The sequence below is a fragment of the Bombina bombina genome, chromosome 2 (genome assembly GCF_027579735.1).
Source record: "Bombina bombina isolate aBomBom1 chromosome 2, aBomBom1.pri, whole genome shotgun sequence".
Classification (NCBI taxonomy): Eukaryota; Metazoa; Chordata; class Amphibia; order Anura; family Bombinatoridae; genus Bombina; species Bombina bombina.
This window is the reverse complement of record NC_069500.1, coordinates 1,274,766,940-1,274,793,577: the sequence shown is the minus strand read 5'-3', so window position 1 is coordinate 1,274,793,577 and position 26,638 is coordinate 1,274,766,940. Positions and strand designations below refer to the sequence as shown.

Sequence of the window (26,638 nt, the reverse complement as noted above, 5' to 3'; positions counted from 1 at the left end):
AATGCGCATCAGGCGTTGTCTGTGCGTGTGAGACCGCTATTTGGAACCTTAATGGGATAATAATTTCAGCATTTATTAGCAGACTTCTGCATTTCTATATTTGAGTCTTTTACCACCCAGTCCAGCTCAGACCGATTAATGCCAGTATTGCATAGCACAGTATTATTGTTGTTGGGGTCAATCCCCTTTTTGTAGATAGTCCTACTGCAATCCGTGCATTCTTTGTTAGTTCTGAGCAGGACTGTGTGAAAGTACTTATCCCTGTTAAATTTTTGTTACTTCGGATCTCACACACACTGTACAGATTATTTTTAGTCTAAGTTTTAAATGTCTGTCAACACACACAGTTTATGTGATACACATTTCCATTTTATCAGTGCATAGTAAAAGTTACGTTTTAATACATATCCAGGGTCTGGCTGTAACCGGACTACAGATATTGTTCCTTGTGTACAATAAGCTTTTCTTTGAGTGCTGAGGTACTGTCATCTTTTCCTTTTGTTCATGCCTTTATATAACTGACAGTCAGCACCCCCCTAAATAACAAATTGTTATAAAAATAATGTTGTACATACAGTGCATTTTGCACTGTTCGCTTTGACACAGATTGCTCTTAAGGGGTTGTTATTTGTTAAACTACACTATTTAACTTCTTTCATCTTGGTGCATAATGATCATTTTCTTGCATGCACACACGCTGATAAGACTGACACTGTAAGTTCAGGAGAACGTTGTAAGTCGAAACGCATCAGCCACATCTCTTGCTTGTCTTGCATATATATTTTTTTTTACCCCTAATGAATTGTATATGAACTTTTAAATAATGTTGGATACAAATAAAGAGTTATAATTTTATTCCAAGCGATTCTGTGGTTCTCACTCTCCGTTTTGCAAGTTAATAGACTGACACTATGAGTATGCCATAAATGTGCAGTTGGTTTCAATGAATACCATAAGTGGTGATTGTACACCAATCATCACTGGTTAGGATCTGGGCCTAAAATAGAGGCATCTGTAGGTAACACTTTAATTTTATATATAGTATGAGATTGTACAACTGCTCTGATGGATAACATTTTTTCTTTCCCAATATTTGTTTTATTTGCTATCTACTGTCTATTGCAATCAGTATATAGGAAATACGTCCATTTCTTGAATAATGCAAATGTACTTAGTTGAGGTGTTACGCTTTTTAAAAAGCAGAACATTGCAAGGATTTTTTTAAACAAATTTGATTAATCAAATAAAAAATACTTTTGTATACACAAACTTCAAATGACCAATTTTTAATCACTGAATCTTTGTTAAAGTGAAAGTCAATTTTGACTAATTAGTGCCCGGTTTTTAATAATCCTATTAAAAACAAGGGCACTTTAATTCATCAAAATTTAAATTTAAAGCGTTTTCTTCAAAAACGTACCTTTTAATCCTGAGAGCCGCTGCAGCGCTTCCTCCGCCCGTCGCAAGCTGCTGCAGCACTTACTCCGCCAGTTGCAAGTCCTCTTCTCAGGTCCAAAATGACAAATCCAGCTTCATCCAATCATGGTGTTCCCTCAGGCCATGATCCCCCCGGGACGGAACGCCGTGTTTGGAGGAAGCCGGATTCGTCATTTCTGTTGGAAGCAGAGGCTTCCGACGGCCAGGGGAATCGATGGAGCAGCTTTCAGGATTAAAAAGTACGTTTTGGAAGAAAACGCTTGAAATGTCAATTTTGATGAATATAAGTGCCCTTGTTTTTAATAGGATTATTAAAAAACAGGCACTAATTTGTCAAAATTGTCCTTCACTTTAAAAGATTTTTATAATACAAATATATAATTACTGTCAACTCAACAGTGATTACGATGCAGTAAGAGATTATAAAAAAATAAATTAAAAAAAATAGTAATATATATACTAATACGAATATAAGGACCGTAGAAATAGATAGTTTAGTAAAAATAAATAATGTAAGAACACAGATTGTATATACATAATGACCTAATTATCTGAAATAAGATAAGTACAGTGTATATGACATAACACAGACCTACAAACTTAGATTGACCGAGGCAAACTATGCAGTTGAAGAGAACTGAAGTTCTGCAGCTGTTCTGTAGACACATGATAATGAGGCTGTTGTCAAAATTATGTTCTAAAGACTCACAGATATCTTTACCATCACAGAGGAAAGGAGGTTGCATTTCTATCTACTTTCGAAAAAGAACATACACATTGTATAGCTGAGCATGTGTGTGCCTTACCTTCATAGGTTTGAGGCTTATGACAAGGTACATCAGTAAATGCCAGCATTGGAGATTTGGGTCGCTGCGTTACAGGAAGTGCTGTATCATGCAAAGATATTGTATCCCTTCCTCCTGCGAGAACAAGAGACAAATATTAATTTTTGCTAGTAGGAATAAAAATAATAAAAATAATAACAATAATAATAAATTTGTACCAAAGGAGCACAGTACACACATGCACATGGATGGTAAAGTTAATAATCTCAGAAGAAAAATTACTAGTCCAGTTTATGTTTTATATAGGAAAAAGTGAAATTTCGGCTGCTGCAATTTCTTACTTGTAGCCTAACCCTGCTACATTATACAACTGAAGTCTGAAGTATTTGCTTCCAATTCTTGTGGGAAATTCTAATGGTAAATTATTCACTTAAAATGACAGGAAAAGGATACAAAATAAATTATGCATACAGCAAAGTTTTTGCCCCACAATGATTTAGACAATGTGCACTTTTTCTTTTTTTACAGCTTTCCAATTCACTGCGAAACAATGGTATGTATCCATATAGTGCTTAAAATGTACACACTCCTAAGCCTACATAAGTAAGCTCTCACAGAAAGGGGCTAAGATTCAAGAACAAAATTAATTTGATAATAGAAGTAAATTGGAAAGTTTTTCAAAACTGCATGCTCAGTATGAATCTTGAAAGCTTAATATTCATATTTTGACATTTTATAGGTAATTCAAAGTGCTTTATGTCCCTTTAAGTTGTAAATATAATTCCACCAATTGTCATTATAAAGATGCTAATTATTATTGGCCTAAAGCTGCTAGTGAACAACGTATACTGTCATTATACATGTTAAACCAATGTGAAATGAGATGGATTCAAAAACAAAAATATGTAAGTGAAAAAAACAGCTAAACTGCAGTACTCCATTCTAAAGTATTGGGTAATAGAGTTTTATAACATAAAACAAGAGGCGCTAACAATGAATAAGAAGTGTACTTCATGTAAATAGAAAGCATTCTGCACTAAATATTTCTCTGCAGGGGCTGTCTGCTTCTCTAAGAGTTGTCAGAGCTGTTATAGCTTCTGACTCCTGTGGTTAAAACATGTTTTTCCTTAAAATATTCACTACACTGAATAAAGAATATAAAACTAAGTGAGATTCTAGCAATATAAGAGAAAATAGCTGTATCCAATAATGTTCAGAGCTTTATCAGTAAAGTTCTATCCATATCAGAGCCGCAGCTGTAAAGTTCTATCCATATCAAAGCCGCAGCTGTAAAGTTCTATACATATCAGAGCTGCAGCTGTAAAGTTCTATACATATCAGAGCTGCAGCTGTAAAGTTCTATACATATCAGAGCTGCAGCTGTAAAGTTCTATCCATATCATTGTTGCAGCTGTAAAGTTCTATCCATATCAGAGTTGCAGCTGTAAAGTTCTATCCATATCAGAGCTGCAGCTGTAAAGTTCTATCCATATCAGAGCTGCAGCTGTAAAGTTCTATCCATATCAGAGCTGTATTTGTAAAGTTCTATCCATATCAGAGCTGTATTTGTAAAGTTCTATCCATATCAGAGCTGTATTTGTAAAGTTCTATCCATATCAGAGCTGTATTTGTAAAGTTCTATCCATATCAGAGCTGTATTTGTAAAGTTCTATCCATATCAGAGCTGTATTTGTAAAGTTCTATCCATATCAGGAGCTGTATCTGTAAAGTTCTATCCATATCAGAGCTGTATTTGTAAAGTTCTATCCATATCAGGGAGGTGTATCTGTAAAGTTCTATCCATATCAGAGCTGCAGCTGTAAAGTTCTATCCATATCAGAGCTGTATTTGTAAAGTTCTATCCATATCAGAGCTGTATTTGTAAAGTTCTAACCATATCAGAGCTGTATTTGTAAAGTTCTATCCATATCAGAGCTGTATTTGTAAAGTTCTATCCATATCAGGAGCTGTATCTGTAAAGTTCTATCCATATCAGAGCTGTATTTGTAAAGTTCTATCCATATCAGGGAGGTGTATCTGTAAAGTTCTATCCATATCAGAGCTGTATTTGTAAAGTTCTATCCATATCAGGGAGGTGTATCTGTAAAGTTCAATCCATATCAGGGAGCTGTATCTGTAAAGTTCTATCCATATCAGGGAGCTGTATCTGTAAAGTTCTATCCATATCAGAGCTGTATTTGTAAAGTTCTATCCATATCAGAAGCTGTATCTGTAAAGTTCTATCCATATCAGGGAGGTGTATCTGTAAAGTTCTTTCCATATCAGGGAGCTGTATCTGTAAAGTTCTATCCATATCAGGGAGCTGTATCTGTAAAGTTCTATCCATCTCTTCATACTGTTAGTCGCTGGTACATAAGTAGTCTTGTGCCATTTGGAGAAGGTTGCAGTTTTGCAAATACAGTTTTAATAATATTATACATTTGTAAGAACACTAGATGGCATCAATGTTTGATGTCATGCAGTGCTCCAGACACATGCATGCTACCTACCTAGGTATGTTGTTTAACAAAACATACAATGAATACAAAGCACATTTAACATTAGAAGGAAATTGGAAATCTTTTTTTTTTTTTTTTTTTAAATGGTATGTCCTGTCTGAATAATGAAAGAGAAATTGGGTGTTTTATGTCCATTTAATTGTAACTACAAGAATTGTCTGCAGTCTTCTAATACATTAACATACTAGGAAAATTTATTTTTTAATGCATTAACACTTTGTCTGCAATTGTTTTTAAACAGCCGGCTTTCCAGTAGCCAATCAGAACTTGTTAATAGCTAACTACTGTCATCTTGTTAGGAAAACTAACATAGCAGAATTTTATATTATTTTCCCAGGCAAATTATGAACAAATAAGTTGCAGGCCTGCTATGTGTACTTTCACTTCTCAGAACTGGAAATAGTAAAAACTGCAGTTAAATTACAGAAAAAGGGGGAAAATACATGTTGAAAGTATACTGAAAATTAAATTTTCTTATGGACAATTTTTAGGTTATATTACAAACCCAAAGAGTTGAATGGCCCTTTAATGCTAGCTTCAATTAGTAGTTGAATCGTACTTGTCCAGCCTAAGGCATGGGACCATAATGTGGCCATAACAAGCATTATATCTGGTACGCAATTTCTCCAGACTGAATACTTGTGTCTTAACCAGGGAGGGCATTTTAGTACTGTGACCATACAACAGGAATATTCAACTTTATGTAGTAACTATATACTGAAAGAGATGTAGGAGAATTCAGGTATGTGTATATCTAGCTAAATCTTTTTTCTGACTGCTTTGTATATTTTATTTGCTTCCATAAGTAGTACATGCTAACTGGTACACCAAGTTAAAAAAAATCCAATGAGGCCCTTCATGACAAAATCCCAAGTGCCTCTTGTTTACAGCAAAGTTGGGAACTATTATAATAGAGGCAAAGGAGAGGACTGTGTTGTCTTAAAATGTGGTGAATGCAAGACTTTCTAATAAAATAATAAAATATAAAAAAAGCATCTACACAGAAGACCACGAAACTGCCTAACACAACTGTCCAACAAATACTTCAGAATGAAATCATGGCTCTAAAAGAATGAGCACTCTCCTGAAAATGTGGATCTCTTCCTGATTGTATAGCCTTAAAGGGACAATGTACTGTGATTTTTATCTTCTCATGTGTTCCCAGTGATCCGACTCATCTGCTGGAGTGTATTAAATCGGTTACACTTATGCACTGGTTATAGAAAATCTATGTAAACAAGACGGTTTAAAATAAATTACACTCCTTTTGGGTGGTGGGAAAGAGATTTACAATGCTCTTTTTCTATTGTTCTCTCTAACGGCACGATGATCTAAAGCTCTATGCTCTGGGGAGATGATCTAAAACGTCTCGTCAATACTACAAAGGTCTCTGAATTTTTTTATAAAGGCAACTTTTAGCTTGATTTTTTTTTATCTTGCTATACAGCGTTATGGATGTGAAGAAGAGAAACTTACATTGCATTATAATGCTCCAAAAAGCCCCCAAAGATTTTGTGAGATTTATTTTCATGCTGGTGAGTTTTTGGTCATTATGCACAAGTATTGGTCTCAATGTGTATAGAGAGATAAGATCAGTAGGATTTTGTCTAACTATAGAGTGATACGCTAATGAGTTCTGCTCTCCCTGGAAGTTCCATTCAGTTGATTAGGGTTTGGTTTCAATTAGAAGATGTAGATATTTCATATATAAAAATATACCTAAATTACTATTAGCACTATAGTTTGCCTTTATAGAGAAGAGAATCCAAGTGGGTCAAGATTTCTGTGTAGCCTTGGAAACAGAAAGTTGGACATTCAGATTATTCTATATACAAAAAGAGAGAAGCGCTCAACTTGGGAACTAACATAATATCTTGTTCTATGGCTAGTTACCACGCTAGGAGCAGCCTCTTTTTGGTTAACATGTGCCTTTCACAGAGAAGAACTTTCCTGTAGTATATCAGTCTGATCCTCACTAAACAGTGCAGTCCAGTCCTGAAAAACGAAATTTATGCTTACCTGATAAATGTATTTCTTTCTTGACACGGTGAGTCCACGGATCATCTAGAATTACTATTGGGAATAACACTCCTGGCCAGCAGGAGGAGGCAAAGAGCACCACAGCAAAGCTGTTAAGTATCACCTCCCTTCCCTCTAACCCCAGTCATTCGACCAAAGGAAAAAGAGAGAAAGGAAGTAACACAAGGTGCAGAGGTGCCTGAGGTTTACAACACAAAAAAACTGTCTAAATAAAACAGAGCGGGCCATGGACTCGTTTTCTTTCTAATGACACGGTGAGTTCACAGATCATCTCTAATTACTATTGAATATCAATACCCAAGCTAGAGGACACAGATGATAAGGGAGGGACAAGACAGGAAACTAAACGGAAGGCACCACTGCTTGAAGAACCTTTCTCGCAAAAGAAGCCTCAGCCGAGGCAAAAGTATCAAATTTATAGAATTTTGAAAAAGTGTATAGAGAGGACCAAGTTGCAGCCTTGCAAATCTGTTTCACAGAAGCTTCATTTTTGAATGCCCAGGAAGAGGAAACAGCCCTCGTAGAATGAGCCGTGATTCTCTCAGGAGGCTGCTGTCCAGCAGTTTTATAGGCCAAACGAATTATACTCTTTAGCCAAAAAGAAAGAGAAGTAGCCGTAGCTTTCTGACCCTTGCGTTTCCCAGAGAAAACAACAAACAAAGCAGAAGACTGGCGAAAATCCTTAGTCGCCTGTAAATAGTACTTCAACGCTCGTACCACATCTAGGTTGTGCAGCAGACGTTCTTTATGAGAAGAAGGGTTAGGACACAAAGAAGAAACAACGATTTCTTGATTAATGTTCCTATCCGAAACCACTTTAGGGAGGAACCCTAACAGTACGCAGAACTACCTTATCCGAATAAAATTAAGGTAAGGGGATTCATACTGCAACACCGAGAGCTCGGCGACTCTAAGAGCAGAGGAAATTGCGACAAGAAACAAAACTTTCCAAGATAACATCTTAATATCTAAGGAATTCATAGGCTCAAACGGAGCCTGCTGAAGAACTTTAAGAACAAGGTTAAGACTCCAGGGAGGAGTAACAGGTTTGAACACAGGCCTGATTCTGACCAAGGCTTGACAGAAAGATTGCACGTCTGGTACATCCGCCAGATGTCTATGCAACAAAATAGACAAGGCAGATATTTGGCTCTTCAAAGTACTTGCAGATAAACCATTCTCCAGACCTTCTTGGAGAAAAGCCAGGATTCTATGAATCCGAACTCTACTCCAAGAGTTGCCTCTGGATTCACACCAATACAGATATTTAGAAAGATTTACCATTAGATATGGCGCAGTTACAGGTTTACAAACCTGAATCAAGGTCTCAATAACCGACTCCAAAAACCTGCGCTTAGAGAGAATTAAGCGTTCAATCTCCAAGCAGTCAGCTTCAGAGAAACGAGATTTGGATGCAGGAAGGGCCCTTGAAGTAGAAGGTCATTCCTCAGTGGAAGTCTCCAAGGTAGAAGAGAAGACATCTCCACTAGGTCTGCATACCAGATCCTGCGAGGCCACGTCGGTGCAATGAGGATCACCGACGCCCTCTCCCGTTTGATTCGAGCAATAACCTGTGGAATGAGAGCGAACGGAGGAAATAGGTATGCTAGACTGAAATTCCAAGGAACCGCCAGAGCATCTATCAGTACAGACTGAGAATCCCTTGACCTCGACACGTACCTCAGGAGCTTGGCATTCTGTCGAGATGCCACTAGATCCAACTCCGGCTGTCCCCATTTGAGAATCAAGTTGGAAAACACCTCCGGATGGAGTTCCCTCTACCCCGGGTGAAAAGTCCGTCTGCTCAGAAAAGCCGCTTCCCATTTGTTCACTCCTGGAATGTGGATCACAGATAGACAGCAGTTGTGGATCTCCGCCCACTGAATAATTTTGGCTACCTCTGTCATGGCCAAGGAACTCCGAGTTCCTCCCTGATGATTGATGTAAGCCACTGAGTTATGTTGTCTGACTGGAACCTGATAAACCAGGCTCAAGCTAACAGAGGCCAGGCCAGAAGAGCATTGAAGAGTGCCCTCAGCTATAGGATGTCCATGTCCCCTGAGCCCCAGACTGCTCCCCATCCCAGCAGGCTGGTGTCCGTTGTCACAATCACCCAGGTGGGTCTGCGAAAGCAGGTTCCCTAGGAGAGATGATCCTGAGACAACCACCAAGGAAGAGAGTCTCTTGTCGCCTGATCCAGAATAATTTGCAGAGACAGATCCGCATAATCCCCGTTCCATTGCCTGAGCATACATAATTGCAGAGATCTGAGATGGAACCAGGCAAACGGAATGATGTCCATGGCAGCTACCATCAGACCGATCACCTCTATACATTGAGCCACTGATGGCCGTGGAGAGGACTGAAGGGCCAGATAAGAATCGAGGATCTTTGATTTTCTGACCTCTGTCAGAAATATTTTCAATAATAAGTAATCTATTATGGTTCCCAGGGAACACTACTCTTGTAGCTGGAATCAAGGAACTCTTTCACAAATTCGCCTTCCAGACTGCAGAAAAGATAACATCTCTGTGTGGGAGTTTGCTTGATGGAAGGATGGCGCCTGAACCAGAATGTCGTCCAGATAAGGCTCCACTGCAATGCCCCGTAACGGGAGCACCGTCAACAGGGATCCAAGGACCTTTGAAAAAATTCTGGAAGCTGCAGCAAGGCCGAATGGAAGAGCCACAAACTGATAATGTTTGTCTAGAAATGAGAACCTCAGAAACTTGTGATGATCCCTGTGGATGGGAACATGCAGGTATGCATCCTTTAAATCTACTGTTGTCATGAATTGACCCTCTTGAACCAAGGGAAGAATGGAACAAATAGTTTCCATCTTGAAGGACGGTACTCTGAGGAACTTGTTTAGACATTTGAGATCTAAAATTGGTCTGAAAGTTCCCTCTTTTTTGGGAACAACAAACAGATTGGAGTAGAACCCCAGACCCTGTTCCTGCATTAGAACAGGAACTATCACTCCTAGGTCGGAAAGGTACCGGACGCAGCATAAGAACGCCTCTTTTTATCTGGTCTACAGATAATCTTGAGAGAAGAAACCTGCCCCTGGGAGGAAAAGTTTGAACTCTAGTTTGTATCCCTGGGACACGTTGTCCACCGCCCAGGGATTTGGTACATCCCGAACCCAGGCCTGAACGAAGAAAGAAAGTCTGCCCCCCACCAGATCCGGTCCCGGAACGGGCTTCTTAGATTGCTTCCCCTGGTTCGAAGACTGGTTGGACCTCCAGGAAGGCTTGGACTGTTCCTGCTTGGCAGAGGGAGAGGAATTTTTACCCTTGGATTTTCATAAGGAACGAAAATTACTCTGACGTCCCTTCTGCTTATTCCTCTTATCCTGAGGGAGGAAATTACCCTTTCCTCCCGTAAAGTCTGAAATAATTTCAGCCAAGCCCGGTCCAAACAAGGTCTTACCATTGTAGGGAATCGCCAAAAGCTTAGGACTTAGATGACACATCCACAGACCAGGATTTCAACCTATTGGCGGTCAGTACAGCAAATCCAGAAATCTTTGCTCCCAGCTTAATAACTTGTAGGGAAGCAGCCGTAATAAAATAATTGGCCAAATTTAAAGCCTTGATCCTATCCTGGATCTCTTCAAGGGGGTATCTGTCTAAATAGAATCAGACAATGCATCAAACCAATATGCTGCCGCACTGGTGACGGTAGCAATACATACTGTAGGTTGCCATGGTAAACCCTGGTATACATACATCTTTATAAGTAACCCTTCCTTTAAGAATCCGATGGATAAGAAGTTGGAACAGCTATCCTCTATGGGGATAGTGGTTTTCTTACCCAAATTACCCCCTCCACCTTAGGGACCGTCTGCCAAGACTACTTGATAGAATCAGCTATTGGAAACATCTTCTTAAAAATTGAGGATGGAGAAAAAGGAATACCAGGTCTCTCCCATTCCCGAGCAATAATCTCTGTAGCCCGGTCTGGTACAGGAAAAACCTCTGTGGAAGGTACAGCAAAGTATTTATCTAGCTTACTAGACTTCTTAGGATTGACCACGATCGTCATGTCGGAGTTCTCCAAGGTAGCCAGGGAACACGGAACAGTAGGAGAAATATCAGGTTGAAAAAGGTGCCAGAAGAAAATTTCAAATATAGGGCCGCCAATAGGAGAACACGGGCGGGAGCTGTGGACTCTTCCCATACAGATGGAAATGAAATGATCAGGTAAGCATCATTTATGTTTTCCAATATGAGAAGAGTCCAAAGCTGCATTCCTTACTTGCGGGAAACATATACCCAAGCTCTAGAGTACACAGAATGCTAACAGGAGGGAAAAAAGAGAGGTGGACCCTAATCTGAGGGCACCATAGCCTGCAAAATCTTTCTTCTGAAGAAGCAAAAATATCAAACTTGTAAAATTTTGGAAAAAGTATGTAAGGAGAACCAGATAGCCGCCTTACAAATCTGATCCATAGAGGCCTCATTTTTGAAGGCCCAAGAGGAACCACTGCTCTCGTAGAATGAGCCGTAATCCTCAGAGGAGGCTTATGTCCCGTCGTTTCTATGCTAAAACGGATAACACTCCTCAGACAAAAAGATAAGGAAGTTTAAGAGGCTCTGACCCCTACGCTTCCCGGAAAAGAGAACGAACAGAGAAAGAGGTTTGTCTAAATTCCTTCGTGGCCCGAAGATAGAACTTCAAGGCACAAACCACATCCAGAAATACGTTGTAAACGTTCCTTCGACGAAGAAGGATTAGGACATACGAAAGGAACCACAATCTCTTGATTGATCTTGCGAATAGACACAACCTTAGGAAGAAAACCTAACTTGGTTCGTAGAACAGCCTTATCGGCATGAAACACCAGATAAGGAGGGTCGCATAGCAAGGCAGCAATCTCAGAGACTCTGCGCGCAAAAGCAATAGCTAGTAGAAAAAGAACCTTCCAAGGCAATGTCTACTTCATGCATAGGCTCCAACGGAGCCCGTTGCAAAACCTTAAGGACAAGATTTAAACTCCAAGGAGGAGTCTTAGATCTAAACACAGGTCTGATCCCAGCAGAGCCTTAACAAATAGCTGCACATCTGGAAGCTCGGCAAACCTCTTGTTCAGTAACACAGACAGGGCCTAAAACTGTCCCTTTAGGGGACTTGCAGAAAAGCCCTTCTCCAGTTCATCCTGGAGAACAGAATAAGTAGGTCCTCCACATCTTATGATGACATCCCCACTAGATCCGCAAAACTTATCCTTCAAGGCCAAGCCGGAGCAGTCAGTATCACTGACGCCTGCTTGACTCGAGCCACTACACTAGGAAGTAGTTGTAACGGTCGGAAAGGATAAATTAGATTGAACCTCCAAGGCACCGCTAATGCATCTGTTAGCTCCATCTGAGGATCCCTGTACCTCGACCCCTATCTGGGTAGCTTGGTATTGAGACGTTATAAGATCTTCCTCTTGCAAATCTCTGCAAACACTCAGGATGGAGAGACCATTCTCCCGGATGAAAGGATTGTCTGCTGAGGAAATCCGCTTCCCGGTTGTCCACACCTGGAATGTGGATCACTGACACCGAACAAATGCCGTTCTCCCCCACACCAGAATCCGAGATACTTCCCTCATAGCTAGGGAGCTTCTCGTTCCCCCCTGATAGTTGATGTAAGCCACGAGGATATATTGTTTAATTGGAATCTGATTAACTGGGATGAACCCAGCAGAGGCCAAGCCTTCAGAGCATTGTATATTGCACCAGATGCCCTGTGCCTTCCTGGCACCCCAAACAGTTCCCCATCCTGACAGACTCGCAACTGTAGTCACAATCACCCAGGAAGGTCTTGAGACGGACGTTCCTCAGGACAAGTGATCCGGACAAAACCACCAAGAGAGCGATTCTCCTGATTGGTTGTCCAGAGAAATCTGTTGAGACACTAGTTCAGCATGCGCAGTTGCAACAGTCTTAAGGGAAATCTGGCAAAGAAAATTATGTCCAAGCTGGACACCATGAGACCAATCACCTCCATACACCGAGCCACAGATGGCCTTAAGGAGATCTGGAGGGCAAAACATGTTAAAGCTAGCTTGCAACGTCTCTGGTCTGTTAGAAATATTCTCATGTCTATGGAGACTATTATAGTACCCGAGAATTCTACCCTGGTATTTGATACAAGAGAACTCTCTCTAGATTATCTGTCATCCATGGGATCGAAGAAGACAGAGATATTCCGAATGGTCCACTCTTCAAACAATTTCTTTAGCTAGACCAAACGGAAGAGCAATAAACTGGAAGTGCTGGTCCAAGAATCAATCGTGGTCATGAACTACCCCTCTCAAAACCTGCTTAAGCACTTTAGGTCCAGAATCGGATGGAAAGTTCCCTCCTTCTTAGGGACCACAAAAAGGTTTGAATAGTATCCCAAACCTCTGACTGCGATAGGCACCGGGACAATAACTCCTAGAGGACAGATCCCGTACACACCCCAGAAAGGCTTCACTCCTTTCTGGTCAGGAAGACAGGAGGAATCTGCCCTTGGGTGGCTAAGACTTAAAACCTATCTTGTAACCCTGAGCTATGACCTCCAGGACCCATGGATCCTGCACGTCCCTGAACCAAGCGACTGAAAAGAGCGACATAATGCCCCTTACATGATCCAGAAGAGGACCGGGGACCACCCATTCATGCCGATGTAGACTCGTCTGGCTTATTGCACTGCTTGGATTTTGTCCAGGACTGAGCCGGCTTCCAAGAGCTCTTGGTTTGCTCTGGCTTAGCGGAGGACTGCTGACATGGGCTTTATCAGAACGAAAATCGTCCCTTAGATTAGTTCATATACTCTTGCGGTAGGAGGGCACCCTTGCCCCCTGTGATCGTGGAGATAATTGAGTCCAGGCCTGGACCAGACAAAATAATTCCCTTAAAGGGAGGGATGAAGTCTAGGCTTAGAAGTCATATCCGCAGACCATGACTTCAGCCAGAGGCCGACGGCCTGAACAGAAAAAGCTGAATCCATAGCATTCAAGTGAATAAACTGCCTAATAGCAGAACAGATAAAAGAATTAACAACCCTCAAGGCAGTAAATCTTTTCTGAGTAAGGTCGAGGGGATCCTCCACCCCGATCAAATCCTATAAGGAGTCACACCAAAAGGTAGTTTCTCCAGTAACCGCAGCAACAGCCGCCACCGGTTGAAACAAATATCCTGTATGTTGAAAACATCTTTCTTAACAAAGTTTCCATCTTTTATCCATGGGCTCTTCAAACAAAGAACTATGCTCAAGCGGGATAGTAGTATGTTTAGCAAGGGTAAAGATAACGCCATCCCATTTAGGGACAGAACCTCACAACTCCATTGAGAGTCCAGGACCGGGGACAATTTGTTAAAGGGAGAAGAGGGGGAAAAGGAATTCAAGTAGTAAGAAGTGAATACAGCGCCAACAAGAGGCCAAGGGATAAATATACTCACAGAGAGATAAAAGAAGATTATTTAATGAACCATGTTAAAAAGCATCAGTAATAAAAGACTATATATAAAAAATGTAAAAAGCACATATAAATAAAATTACAAATACAGGAATATTTAATTTTTTATGTTATTGAATATTGTGTATTTTATTTAATTATATCTTAACCTCACTGGATTAAGTAGCTAGCATTTTATATCCATTTGCACTCACTCACTATTTGATTGTATCTATACAATTATTTTGCTACCCCCCTTTTTTTGCACTGCAGTGCATTTTTCTATTTTTTGGAACACTATTTTTGTAACACTAATTTTGAACACTATTGTTTGTATTATTGTTTATTAGTTTTTTGCTTGATGCACTTGCTACAGTTGTACTTAGGCTAATTCTGTTTTATTAGTATACACTCTTATTCTGGTGTACCACTCACACTGATCACCTGTTATTACCTCTGTTTTTATTGTAATTATCAGCTTTGGCCCTTTGAGCCGCTTCTGTAAGATATTCCTGTATTTGTAATTTTATTTATATGTGCTTTTTACATTTTTTATATATAGTCTTTTATTACTGATGCTTTTTAACATGGTTCATTAAATAATCTTCTTTTATCTCTCTTTGAGTATATTTATCCCTTGGCCTCTTGTTGGCGCTGTATTCACTTCTTACTACTTGTGCATATTTTTTGGAGGTTGGTTAGGATCTCTGTTTGGATACAGCTTGGGGATTACCTTAGCGCTTGTACACACAAACTTTTTCACTACGGAAAAGGAATTCAATCCTGTCCCATTCATTCTTAATAGTGTTCGCCATCTAACAGGAGCAGGGAAGGATAAGGTACCACCCTGTCCTCAAACTCTATCCAATTTAGGAATTAAAGGTTCATCAGGCAATTTGGCCTCTGGAACCTCTGAATTTGCCAAAAACTTCCTTTAAAAGAAAGCGCAAATTCCTAAACTAAAGTCTGGTTCCTCCGCAACCGGAGGTTTAGAGGCAGCAGACTCCGACCCAGAATGTTTATACTCTGAAGTCTCAGAAAAAACTTCATCCTCGGATAACCCTCAGTTAAATCCAATAAATTATCCGATTACTCTGGGAAGGAGTGCAATATGTAACCTTTCGCTTGCGCTTAGCAGGGCGAGGTAAAGCATTAAAGCCCGCAGACACCGCCATCTAAACTGCGCAGTAACGTTTGGTGATAAAAGGCCCCCCCCCAGATGGAGGATCAGCAATGCTATGGGAAAACTGCATGTGTAAAGATATAAGAATGTAGGGTACGCACTTCACTGGACGACAACTCCTCAGAAGTGGACGGCTCCGTGGTATCAAACGTTCAATATTATCACATTATCAAGGCATATGGAACATAATTGAGAGGGCAGAACTAAGGCTTCCTCACCATATAAACAGGAATTACTCATTAGGAATAGAGGGAGTGCCCTCTAAAGTAACAGAATCCTCCATCGCTAGTGCAATAACCGGAGAACTAGAGAAATACAACATCTTATTTTATTCCAAAAAACGACACCCTTATACCCCAATGGCTAGGGCACTCACCACCTCATATGACCCAGACAGTACAGAGATTTATTACTCCTCTCTGATAGACACCTGGTTAGGAAAAAGGGAATTAATCACGTGGTGCACAATGCAGGACCGTCCCTGCTATGAGAAAGCGCGCCAATCTTGTAAGCTGCATGGCTCTCAAAGTGAAAGTGAAACCTGTATATTTCATAACAGCCTATGAGCCCATAACATCTCACACATAAAAGCAGCATAAAATCAAATAAACATACGATTATTCCCCCCTGTTCAATAATCCCCCTAAGGAGATATTAACCCTTTATTCTATACAGATAAAAGGAGTCACACTGTGACCCTGTCTTCTTGCGTTAACATACATGTATAAAATATGAAACGATCTTACCAGAATCTATGCTGTGGAATAGGAACACGGCCTTTCAAGTGTGACAGATAGTAGCATCGCTTCTGACATGGACTTGAGTGAAGAAAGCAGGCAGCAAAACTTGTCAACGATGATTGCCTATGGAGCTGTTAATATGAGTCGGGATGGTTTCGCAGAAAGACTCTCCCTGCATCTCCGGACTCTAACTTTCATCCATGCTCTCACTGAGAGGCTGACAGGACTACTTAAAACTCCAGTCCCATCTTGAAGAGTATTACCCTCCATAAGAGACTACTCCGAAATCTTCTAACACTTCTCTGCCAACCTCCTGTGATGAAAGGCAAAGAATGACTGGGGTTATGAGGAAGTGGGGGAGGTATTTAAGCCTTTGGCTGGGTTGTCTTTGCCTCCTGCTGGTGGCCAGGTTTAGTATTTCCCACAAGTAAGGAATGCAGCTGTGAACTCTTCCCATATTAAGATGGAAAGTTGTGCACAACACATCAAAAATATATTACACTCATAATAACACTATCAAATAAAAATTATTCAAAATAAATATTTCACAAAAATGTTATAAGGGCTCAAAGATATGAGGTCTCAGGTGTTAGAAAAAAAAAAGGCTGCAAACGGCGTTTAATGTTACAGTAAAGGACCTTTGCATTAACACCTTTGTTCACTGTTCAAGGGAAATACTCCTTTACATGTGTGAGTTTAACCTATTGTAATCCGATTCCATCCTCACCACTGCTAAACTAACTAATTCAATTTGTATGCTGGTATGATGGGTGTACTGAGCACAATCGCTGTATTGCCACTTCTAATCCTTGACAAGTATTGTTTGTAACAGTATTTATTTTTATTGTTTGTAAATGCATAATGTCCAGTTTGGGGGGAGAATTAAAACAAGATAGAGACTTATAAGGACTTATAATATCTTCTTATACTGGAATTTAAAAGTACTGAAGCTATATAGGGTAAACTCTCTCCCTCACAAAAGGCTATCAGCATAGAAGATGTTCAAACTAGATAGTACCTTCTTGACTGTGTTTTTATAAGGGATGTGCACTGTTGTGACCATGCTTGGACTTAGTGTGCAAAAAACTCACTATATCTTTCTAACAGTATATTTCACTATATCTCCTTACTTATCTATATTCTGCATGCTAAAGATTGTATACATAAATAAGCAATGTCTGCATTATAAGGGCTTCTACAGTAGCAACTTTATTTAAACTGGCGTTAACTCAAGCAGTAGCAGATGCACAAATATTTGCAGGGCATTCTTCAAACCAACAAAAATATTAACAAAAGTGTGGATACATCTCTTGCTTTAATAGTATACGTTACTGAAATAACAGAGGGATTAAGAAGGAAGGAGTGGTGTATGATTCTGATTTATATTATGTAACTAAAATATCAAAAACAGCTTAAAGCAGGGTGAACTTAATTTAAAAACTTTGTAAATCCGTAAGACTCGATTTAAATCTTTTTTTTTGTTTTACATAAAGATTTTTATAACTTTTCTATTTATTTTTCCAGTTATATCAGACAATTACTGATTTGGTTATATACCATTAGAAATACATAGATAGATGGGAGGCGAGACATCTCAAGTTTAATAGGTTCATATTTGATCAACTTTACAGCTGTACTTTATTGGAAGAAGAAAAAAAATAACAATTACCGTAATAACAATTTAAATAGTTTTATTTAACTAAAACTATAACATTATATTTCATTTTAATGCTTGCCCCTCCCCCCTCACACTTAGATCTATTCCACTACAATGTTCTATTTGTTGAGGTTCTTGAGACTTAAGAAGAGTGGATTCTGTGTACATAGATTTGCAGGGGAGTGATGTCATTACAGGGACAGTAACGTCAAAATTAAACTTTCTTGATTCAGAAAGATCAAACAATTTGTAACAACTTTCCAATTTACTTATCTAAATTTGCTTAATTTTCTTGGTATCCATTGTTGAAAAGCATAAATAGGTACGCTAATGCACTACTGTGAGCTAGCTGCTTGTTGTTGCCTCACCCAATGTGTTCACCTAGCTCCCGGTAGAGCATTACTCTTCTTAAACAAAGGATGCAAAAAGAATTAATCAAATTTGATAAAATAAGTAAATCTGAAAATTGTATGCTTTATAGGAAACATAAAAAAGGGTTTATGTCCCTTTAAAGGTCTATTTCTCTACTCTGCATGTTTAAGTTATAACATTTCTGCAGACACAAATTCACAGTTTTAAGAACTATGAAACAAAAAATGTCATATCTGCTAGATAAAAAAAAAAGTCTAAAATAATCTTACAAAAACAAAAAAATGTTTTTTATCCACCCTGATTTAAAGGGACATTAAAGCCATTAATATACAAAAGGTATTGGCTGCAATAAAAAATATCTTCATAATAAAACTATCATTTAATTATCTAAAAGCGCATTATTTTGCAGTACAGCATGAAAACCTCGGTTTATCTTATCTCCTTTGCTGTGACCAATTAGACACAGATATAAATGAGGCCCTGCACATATAAAACAACCAATGCATGTATGAGGGATAGGGTTCTGAACTCAATAGAATGCCCTCCAGCATCTACAAAAGGGGAGGAAAATGTACAACTTTCAGATTTAAAATAGTTTAATGCCTCTTTAATGCATGCATTGCTATGTATTATTTGATGACAGGGAGCACCGATAGGGCGTGTTATGCTATGAAATATAAATTTGAACCTACTCCCATATCCTACAGTCACATTGTAGCTGAGGCCTTCATGAAGCAGAAAAAAGAAGAGAGATAATAAGTTATTTACAGTAATTAATTCACCATCAGAAATTGAATTAATTAGAAATACTAATAACACAGTTGGCAGTTTTCAAATGGGTTTGGACAACTAAGCACAGTGAAAACCAATCAGGTACTTTGAATTGAAACCCCTCACCAATTGATTCCCAATCCAACAGAAAACAGTGTGTTGCGCAGGTTTTCACATGCTTTTTGGATATAAAAAAAATACAAGAATGTGTTAATACATAGTCACATTAAAAAAAAGCCACATTAGGCCATGATCATTATCAATCAGATATCCACCATGTTTTACTTACATATCATTTGCATCACAAATTAATCACATTGCAAAAGATTTGCCTACAAAAACATAAATTATGACTTAACAGATAATTTCCTTTCCTTCGATACAGGGAGAGTCCACAGCTGCATTAAATTCTCATGGGAATACAGAACCTGGCCACCAGAAGGAGGCAAAGACACCCCAGCCAAAGGCTTAACTACCTCCCCCACTTCCCTCATCCCTCAGTCATTCTGCCGAGGGAACAAGGAACAGTAGGAGAAACATCAGGGTGAAAAAGGTGCCAGAAGAAAACAACTTAAATTTAGGGCCGTCCACCGGAGAGCACAGGCGGGAGCTGTGGACTCTCCCTGTATCGAAGGAAAGGAAATTATCTGGTAAGTTATAATTTATGTTTTCCTTCTAAAAAACAGGGAGAGTCCACAGCTGCATTCATTGCTTGTGAGAAATTATACCCAAGCTACAGAGGACACTGAAAGCAAACGGGACAGTACAAATTAGAGGCGGCCCAACCTGAGGGCACCACAGCCTGTAAGAAAACCAAACTCCCTAAGGCTTCCTTGACAGAAGCAAAAAATAAAAAGAATAAGAATGTTAGGAGGACCAAGCAGCCACCCAATAACCAGAACCATAGGATCTCATGTCAGAGACCCAAAAGATGTCACTGTACTCAAACTGAGCCATAACCTCTGAGGAGGCTTGTGTCCCGCTGTCTCTTAAAACCAGCGAAAAACACTCCTCCACCAGCAAGGAGGAAGTTATCAGCTTCCAAAACCTTGCACTCCCCAGATATGAATAACAAAGGAAAAAACTGTCTATTCTGATGAAGTCTGACAGAACCTCAAGGTAAGATTCCTCAAAAAAGGAAGAACCTGCTCCCATTTGGACAAGGAATACGACAATCTTAGGGAGAACAACTCGGATAGCCTTATTAGAAAGATCACAATAAGGAAGAACGTATTGCAAAGTGCAACACGAAAACTATGACACGTAGGTAAACAAACAAACAATCTACAGACGAAATAGGTCCTTGAATAAGAATTTAAAGACCACCTCCTGTACAGGTACAAAGGTAACCCAATGTAACTCCTGAAGGATAAATCCAACCCCAAAGCAAGGAATTGACTTGCCGGCGTAGCCACAGGCAAAGCCTTAGCAAAACAACTAAACACCTGGAGGAACAATGAACCCCTGCCCTGGAACTGGAACACAGAGAGCAAAAACTGCTTGCGAAAAGACATACCAGAGAAAGGAACCGCAGCTGGAATCCATCTGCAAACTTCTGCTTGCCAGGCAGCTAAGCTAACCAACAGGCTATCTTGCAGGCTGCCCCTTCCAACAAGAACTAATTAGACAAGCCCTTCACCAGCTCATTCTAGAGAGGAAGAAGAATACTCCAGGATCCAGAAGAAAGTCAGGACAAGCTAGCTCCTCTCAACAAGATAAGAGGGAGTCCTCCACGCCTAAAATAGGTGACAAGGAACCAGGTACGAGCTGAAGGAAAGGGCCGAAAACCTTTCCGAAAAAACCTTCTCTCGGCTAGGTCCAAGCGACCCCTCACAAATTGGCCCCAGAGAAAAGATCCCAAGATGCAAAGAGACCTTGACCCGGTAGATCCTTGCAACAAGGGAGCTTTCATGGCAGCGAAGCCTCTAACCGTGATCACGAACTTGCGGGCAAAAATGGAGCAACAGTCTCACTGACACCCACTCCAGATAGGATCGAGCCATTCTCGAAAAAGAGTGACATGGCAGAAAAGAAGAAGGTTAAAATTAAACCTCCTCAGAATTAAGAAAACTGACACAGCAGGATTCAAACTCCAAGTCTACAGCTTGTTAGGCAAGGAACTAATCCCCTAGGCCACTTAGTCCAGAGGACCTCAGCTGAGAAACTCAATCTGTTTTTCCTCAGATACACATTCGAAAAACTCTGGATAGTCAGATCAAACGGATGATAGTAAAGCACATCCATTCCGGAAGAGCACGCTCAGAGAATGAATTGCTGCCAAGAGCCGTAGTGGGCCTCCGCCCACCACCAAATTCGAAACCCTTCCATCTACACAGGAGGAACTCACAAACTCAGAAAAATCCACTCACCAAGAAAACACTCTTACCCTGCTGACGGGGAAGAGACCAAGACAAAACTGCCCCGGGGAACTAGGATAAAAATTCCCAACACCAGGATATCTGGACCGAACACTAGAGAACGATTCCCCTCCAATCCAAAAAGACTGCTAAGACAGAGAAAAAAGCCTAATGCTATGCCAAAGACTCGGCCTGGGCTAAATCCATCACCCCCCACCACAGCGCCAACGAAGGCCTGAAGGAGAATTGGAGGGCAGAATCTGATGAAGTAATTTTAACTTTGTAAGCTCTAAGACAAAGAGCTTTCCTCTCTGAAAGACCAAGCCGCATCCAAAGTATCCAACCTGGTGCCAACACCAGGACTCAGGAGTAGGTCCCCCTCTGAGGATGGAACTGGTCGGAAGCAAATCCCAAAAGGTCTACTAGCAGACGATGGAAAACCCAGGACCGCCAAGACTCGGGAGCATCAGCAAAACCTATAAACAGGCTACTGCCACATTAAACCCCAGATCCCCCAAAAAAACTACTTAGGATCCAAGCGAGGTTCCGGAAGAAAACGGTCCCTAAGAATTGGACCTGATTAAACAAGGATGTTTTAAATGGACATCCAGCATCAGCAGCTGGATCTAAACCATCAACCTTCGAGTTGCAAAGCCTTAAAGGGTTGTGCGGGGATTTGAACCTGTGGCTCAGTGCTTCCTACTCTGTTTGCTTGTATGTTGAGCCACAGCCAGTTCTAAATAGACCTCCTAGATAACCACCGGGCTACCCTGGAATGATCTAGACAGGAAAGATATCCTTCTTCCTAAATCCAGGTAGAGAGAACTGAGTATTCTCCCGGAACAAAGAGATTTAATAAGCTCTGCTTAAAAATCATCTGACCCAAAAAGGACGGGAAACCTCTCCCCTTATTGGACCAGTCACCAACAATGTACTAACACAGCAAAGAGTACCGGGACAAGACTCCAAAAGTCACCAAATCCAGAAAGGCGGAATGAAAAACTCAACTCTGGCCTCTAAGACCCCCGGACCCATATGATCCAGCATCAAGTGCCCATCCAGAAGAACCTAAGACAGGTCCTGCCTGTCCTTCGGTATAGATGGACTTGCTCTGCCTGGACCAAAATAAATAGAAAGAGTAGAAGGGAAGAAGGGAAGAACAAACTTAACTATTACCTAAAAAAGGTCCTGCCCGTCATCAAGGGTACGACACGTCTTGTCATAAAAACAAACAAATGGCAAATTCTTAAGTTCCAGCAGTGCTAGGAAAACTGAGAATAAACAAAATAAGGAAAATAAGCTCAGAGGCTTAATTTTTATCTCTAGATAATCGAGGGAATCATCACCCCGAACAGAGACCTAGAGGCTTCTATCGGAAGACTCCAATCATCACGACCATCAAAATCGATACAACCAAAAACAACCCAAGTGACAAAACTTCTTCCTAAAAAGAGTTCCACAAGAACCCTGAGCTCTAAAACAAAAACTATCCAAAAAGGATTAGAAATGAAATAAACGCACAAAAAGGGTGTGCAGGGGGGCGGAGCCAAGCAATGCTTGCAAATGGGCGTGTGAGTGCTGAGCTCAGTGGTGTGAAGCAGCAATATAGGTGATTAAAGCCTAAATACCCAGATGTAAGTGAAGCCGATTCCTGGGGGTGTCAAGGAGGGCACATGTTTGCTGGACTTGGAGCGCTACATGCTGTGGATCAGCCGCACAAAGTAAGCAAGGAGCTGTGGAGACGTCGGGCCTGAAGATGCAGGCGCCATTTTGACTTGTGTGGCCTGACACGTAGCAAGTCGCTACATGCTTTAAAGGCATAAATAACTAGCTTGGATGCTGGCAAAAGCCAGAGCTGTGCTGAGAAATGACAAGCGGACATCAGAAGTGTGCAGACCATATGATGTGGAGGAAAGATTACGGCTAGAGCTATGAAAAAGGGGTACATACTCTCTCCATGAGTCGCAATAGCGATAAGGGCAGCGATTGAGACAAGACCAATGTTTTAATATAAAGAATAAAAGCCTGAATATTATAGCACTATTGCACAGGAAACAGCAATAAATAAGCAGAGTCTTTGAGATATCTACCACTGCCTTCAGCGCAGCTAAAAAGAACAAATACGCCCTGGAACTTTACCCTGTCTATCTATATCTTTGCATAAACATAAAGGGAAGTTGTCGAAAGACATTGAACACAATTGCTACTATAACAGAGATTGAAGAATCCATCGGCTAGGATCCGAGTTTTGTGTTAGGCTTAAAAATCAGCGTTGGGCGGTCCTAACGCTGCTTTTTAATGCCCGCTGGTATTACGAGTCTTGCAGGTACAGGTGTATCGCTCACTCTTTTGGCCAGACTTGGAAATGCCGCAAATCCACTTACGTAAATTGTGTATCCTATTTTTTCAATGGGACTTGCATAGCGTCGGTATTACGAGTCTGACAAAAAGTGAGCGGTACACCCTCTCCTGTCAAGACTAGTACCGCATTTTAAAGTCAGTAGTTAAGAGTTTTATGGTACAACGCCGTAGCATAAAACTCTTAACTAAAGTGCTAAAAAGAACACCCATAAACTACCTATTAACCCCTAAACCGAGGCCCTCTCACATCGCAAACACTAAAATTAAATGTTTAACCCCTAATCTGCGGAACCGGACATCGCCGCCACTATAATAAATATATTAACCCCTAAACCCCCACACTCCCTAACCCCTAATCTGCCGTCCCTAACATCGCCGCCACCTACCTACATTTATTAACCCGTAATCTGCCGCCCCCAACATCGCCGCCATTATACTAGAGTTATTAACCCCTAAATCTAAGTCTAACCCTAACCCCCCTTAACAAATATAATTACAATAAATTTAAATAAAATTCCTCTCATTAACTAAATAATTCCTATTTAAAACTAAATACCTATAAAATAAACCCTAAGCTATCTACAATATAACTAATAGTTACATTGTAGCTAGCTTAGGGTTTATTTTTATTTTACAGGCAAGTTTGTATTTATTTTAACTAGGTACAATAGTTAGTAATAGTTAACTATTTACTAACTACCTAGCTAAAATAAATACAAAAGTACCTGTAAAATAAAACCTAACCTAAGTTACAATTACACCTAACACTACACTATAATTAAATGAATTCCCTAAATTAAATACAATTAAATAAAATGAGCTAAAGTACAAAAAAACAAACACTAAATGAGCTAAAGTACAAAAAAACAAACACTAAATTACAGAAAATAATAAACAAATTACAATATTTTTAAACTAATTACACCTAATCTAATCCCCCTAACAAAATAAAAAAGCCCCCCCCCCAAAATAAAAAAAAGCCCTAACCTACACTAAATTACAAATAGCCCTTAAAAGGGCTTTTTGCGGGGCATTGCCCCAAAGTAATCAGCTCTTTTACCTGTAAAAAAAATTACAAACCCCCCAACATTAAAACCCACCACCCACACAACCAACCCTACTCTAAAACACACCCACAACCCCCTTAAAAAAGATCACCTTACCGGGAGAAGTATTCATCCAACCGGGCCGAAGTCCTCAACGAAGCCGGGAGAAGTCTTCATCCAAGCCAGACGAAGTGGTCCTTCAGACGGGCGGAAGTCTTCATCCAGACGGCGTGGAGCGGGTCCATCTTCAAGACATCCAACGCGGAGCATCCTCTTTAATCGACGGCTAACACAGAATGAAGGTACCTTTAAGTGACGTCATCCAAGATGGCATCCCTTCAATTCCTATTTGCTGATAGAATTCTATCAGCCAATCGGAATTATGGTAGAAAAAATCCTATTGGCTGATGCAATCAGCCAATAGGATTGAAGTTCAATCCTATTGGCTGATCCAATCAGCCAATAGGATTGAGCTCGCATTCTATTGGCTGATTGCATCAGCCAATAGGATTTTTTCTACCTTAATTCCAATTGGCTGATAGAATTCTATGAGCCAATCGGAATTGAAGGGATGCCATCTTGGATGACGTCACTTAAAGGTACCTTCATTCTGTGTTAGCCGTCGATTGAAGAGGATGCTCCGCGTCGGATGTCTTGAAGATGGACCCGCTCCGCGCCGGATGGATGAAGATAGAAGATGCCATCTGGATGAAGACTTCTGCCCGTCTGGAGGACCACTTCGCTCGGCTTGGATGAAGACTTCTCCCGGCTTCGTTGAGGACTTTGGCCCGGTTGGATGAAGACTTCTCCCGGTAAGGTGATCGTCAAGGGGTTAGTGTTAGGTTTTTTAAGGGGGTATTGGGTGGGTTTTAGAGTAGGGTTGGTTGTGTGGGTGGTGGGTTTTAATGTTGGGGGGGATTTGTAATTTTGTTGGGGGGGGATTACACGCAATACCCCCTTAAAAAACCTAACACTAACCCCTTGAAGATCACCTTACCGGGAGAAGTCTTCATCCAACCGTTTTGGTTTTAGAGTAGGGTTGGTTGTGTGGGTGGTGGGTTTTAATGTTGGGGGGGATTTGTAATTTTGAAGAATTCTCCCGGTAAAGTGATCTTCAAGGGGTAAGGGTTTTTTAAGGGGGTATTGGGTGGGAGAGGCGAGATCTCTCACACACTCTAGAAAGGCCTCTCTCTTCTCTGGTCTTGAAGACAGGTTTGACAGGAGGAATCTGCCCTCGGGGGGATGGGATCTGAACCATATCATGTAACCCTGGGAGACAACTTCTAGAACCCAAGGGTTCTGAACGTCTTGCAACCATGCGTCTGAGAAAAGAGAGATAATCTGCCCTCTACGTGATCCGGAGACCGGTCGCGGGCCACCCCTTCATGACGATTTCGTCTCGGCGGGCTTCTTGCTCTGCTTAGACTTGTTCCAAGATTGAGCCGGCTTCCAAAATCCCTTGGACTGTTCCGCTTTCGCAGTGGGTTGCTGGCGCTGGGCCTTGTTCGGACGAAAGGGACGAAAAGTAGATCCCTTAGGCTTAGCCTTTTTATCCTGTGGTAGGAAAGCTCCCTTGCCTCCCGTAACCGTGGATATAATCGAATACAATCCTGGACTGAACAGGATCTTCCCTTGAAAAGGCAGGGACAACAGTCTCGATTTAGAGGTCATGTCAGCAGACCAAGATTTTAGCCACAGAGCCCTGTGCGCTTAAACAGAAAAACCTGACACCTTAGCATTCAGGCGAATAATTTGCATATTGGCATCACAGATGAAAGAATTGGCGATCCTCAGCGCCTTAATCTTCTCCTGTATCTCGCCGATGGATGTCTCCCCCTTGACCATTACACACAGGGATTCACACCAATATGTTGCAGCTCCAGCGACCGCCGCAATGGCCGCTGCTGGCTAAAAAACAAAACCCGTATGCTGAAA

General features: G+C 40.7%; 1 protein-coding gene across 1 annotated transcript in view; it reads right to left on the bottom strand.

Moving 5' to 3' along the window:
* Positions 1 to 26,638, bottom strand: part of CCDC149 (coiled-coil domain containing 149) — a 258,788-nt gene that overhangs the window by 2,464 nt on the left and 229,686 nt on the right. Inside the window, 1 exon segment of the mRNA XM_053704090.1 lies at positions 2,244 to 2,357. Within this exon segment, the coding sequence (XP_053560065.1) occupies positions 2,244 to 2,357 (114 nt within the window).